The 2,179-nt window shown below is 41.2% G+C and overlaps 1 protein-coding gene across 1 annotated transcript; it reads left to right on the top strand.

Moving 5' to 3' along the window:
* Window positions 1-329: 329 nt before the first annotated feature.
* LOC118504460 lies at window positions 330-1,810 on the top strand. Its single transcript, XM_036038959.1, has 2 exons — window positions 330-459; window positions 1,205-1,810. The coding sequence occupies exon 2, from the start codon at window positions 1,294-1,296 to the stop codon at window positions 1,801-1,803; it is 510 nt and encodes a 169-aa protein (XP_035894852.1). The 5' UTR covers window positions 330-459; window positions 1,205-1,293; the 3' UTR covers window positions 1,804-1,810.
* The last annotated feature ends 369 nt before the right edge of the window (window positions 1,811-2,179 follow it).

Here is a 2,179-nt window from a genome sequence, read left to right as displayed (position 1 = left end):
CACTCGAATATGATGAATGATGCGCAAGGAATGTTTAAAAGCCATTTTCAAACCAAGAGCATACTTGCCATCAAGTGTTTTCATCTTTTATAGCAAAAGGCAAGTTGAGGACACGATATGAATGGTGCAACAATGAAAAGAAGCGAGTTTGAAGCAATACAACATGCCAGCAGTTACTTATCACAATATGACCGACCGTGTATGATGTTGTCTATTCTCTATTTTGTTGTACGTACCGGGGATACACCGTAACAAAGCACTTGAAAAAGAACGAGGGGCATAAAAGCGGCATCGAAACACAGTCGTTGATGAGTTTTCGTTACCCAGAGCTTTTGCTTCGTTGAGACAAGTGGCTCCTTTGTGTTGCTGAATGCGCCGGAAAAGTTGACTATTATAGTTTCTTTTTGCTTTCACTGTCGTCTGCACAGAGAACAGATAAAGCTGGGGGAAGACCTTAAGGTACGTGGCACTGTACAGTGTGTCACCGAAATCGTGTGTCTGCTTTACGTTAAAAGAGCTGCCAAAATTAGGAGTTTTCTTCACGATGAAACAAGATAATGGCGATGATGATCATGATGGTGATGGTGGTGTCTAGGGAAGGACAATCGTTGCTTGGAAATGGTAAAGGAAAAAAAAAACGAACAGCCATAGGTGGAACTACTGTGGGAGATATGTTACATTCATGTGGCGAAAAGGACATCAAGTACTAAAGTAATACTGAAATATTTACATGAGCAAATACTCATATGATGTTGAAAATCAATTTAATTAGTTCACAAATTCAAACTACGTGCCTTGATATTTCGAAGAAGCGTAAAGCTCCTTCCTCAAATTCTTGATCAAATATAATTTGTTCAATGGACCGCTATGGCTCAAGAATTTCATCATTGTTTTTGTGGGTATTAGTACCGGGTTCTACGACACCATTTATTATGTATTTTTGCTGCCCTTGGTATAAAAGTGTTACAAAACTAACCTTGGAAACTTGTAGTTTGCTTCCAGTAACTGGAATCATATTCTTGAAATGAATGGAAAAGTTTGTAAATGTACTAGCATCTAAGTACTTTGAAAGTGGCGAGATCCACCGATTTCTATCAGCAATTATTCGACTAGGTCACAAACGCAATCAATTCTGTTCTGTTTAGTAGTAGTTGAACGATGGCCGCCGCTACTATCGTAGTCACAATTTTAATGATCCGGACAGTCAATTGCTTCAGGTGTTCCAATCGAACAGGAAACAGTGCACCACAAGATGGGATAGAGCTTCAAAATGGATCGCTTGTGTTCTTCAACATGCTTGCAGCTGCTACGCTAGATGTACCGGAGTTTAAATATTCACTAGGACGGTGCCTGCTGGCAAACATAAAATCTAACCAGCAGCAAATGAACATCAGCATCGACTGTTTAAACGATCGTATCACTCAAACGTATGTGCGAAGGTTTGATGCTTACGAAGTATTCATGTTACACAAATTTTCAAACTACAGCAATGGAGCCCGTTCATTCGAACTGTTTGTGTGTATGAGTAAGCCCTACCGGCAAGGCTGGATAGTGGTGAATCAGGAACCGAAGTTTGTGGATGGGCCAACCATATCTTCGACCCGGTTAACGTTCGACGAAGAATGTGCGTGTAATTTTCGGTTCGATTTTAAAATTTTCTACACAAACTCGACCGTCGGGAAGCGCGGGCGCAAGCAAGCGGAAGCGTACATGTGGAAAACGAAGCCGTACGTCGTTGCAACGGGTGTAGCTATATTTGCACTGATTATCTTAGTACTGTGTGTCGTTTGTTCTTACTTTTAGATGGAAGTTTTACGGATATGTTGTGTGAGATTATGAAGTGTACAAAAAAATAAAATTTTAATAACACTACCAATTGCATTTAAGGTCAAAGTTGAGAAAGATGCATCTCGGGGAATGGGGTTCTTCAAGCAGTAGCAGCTACGTAATGAGGATTTGAAGTGGTGATTATTAGTGATTTCTTGAAAGGGTTGGATTGTGTAATTTAATACCACCGCTCTTCAACTGTAACGAGCACTGTTATCTGTCCGAGCGAGTGAAACAGTAAGAGGACGTGCACGTTGCGACTCGCCTTGCTGTCGACGGTGGAGGCAAAAAACGCTCGGTTGGCTCGATGTGCAACTTTATGCTGGAGCGTTGTAGCATCCGTCTGGCTTGC

Source organism: Anopheles stephensi, chromosome 2, assembly GCF_013141755.1.
Source record: "Anopheles stephensi strain Indian chromosome 2, UCI_ANSTEP_V1.0, whole genome shotgun sequence".
NCBI classification, from domain to species: Eukaryota; Metazoa; Arthropoda; class Insecta; order Diptera; family Culicidae; genus Anopheles; species Anopheles stephensi.
This window is presented reverse-complemented; position numbering and strand designations above follow the sequence as displayed.

Excerpts from the sequence above, each read along its gene's own strand:
- LOC118504460 (XM_036038959.1), top strand. The coding sequence starts at position 1,294 with ATGCTTGCAGCTGCTACGCTAGATGTACCGGAGTTTAAATATTCACTA.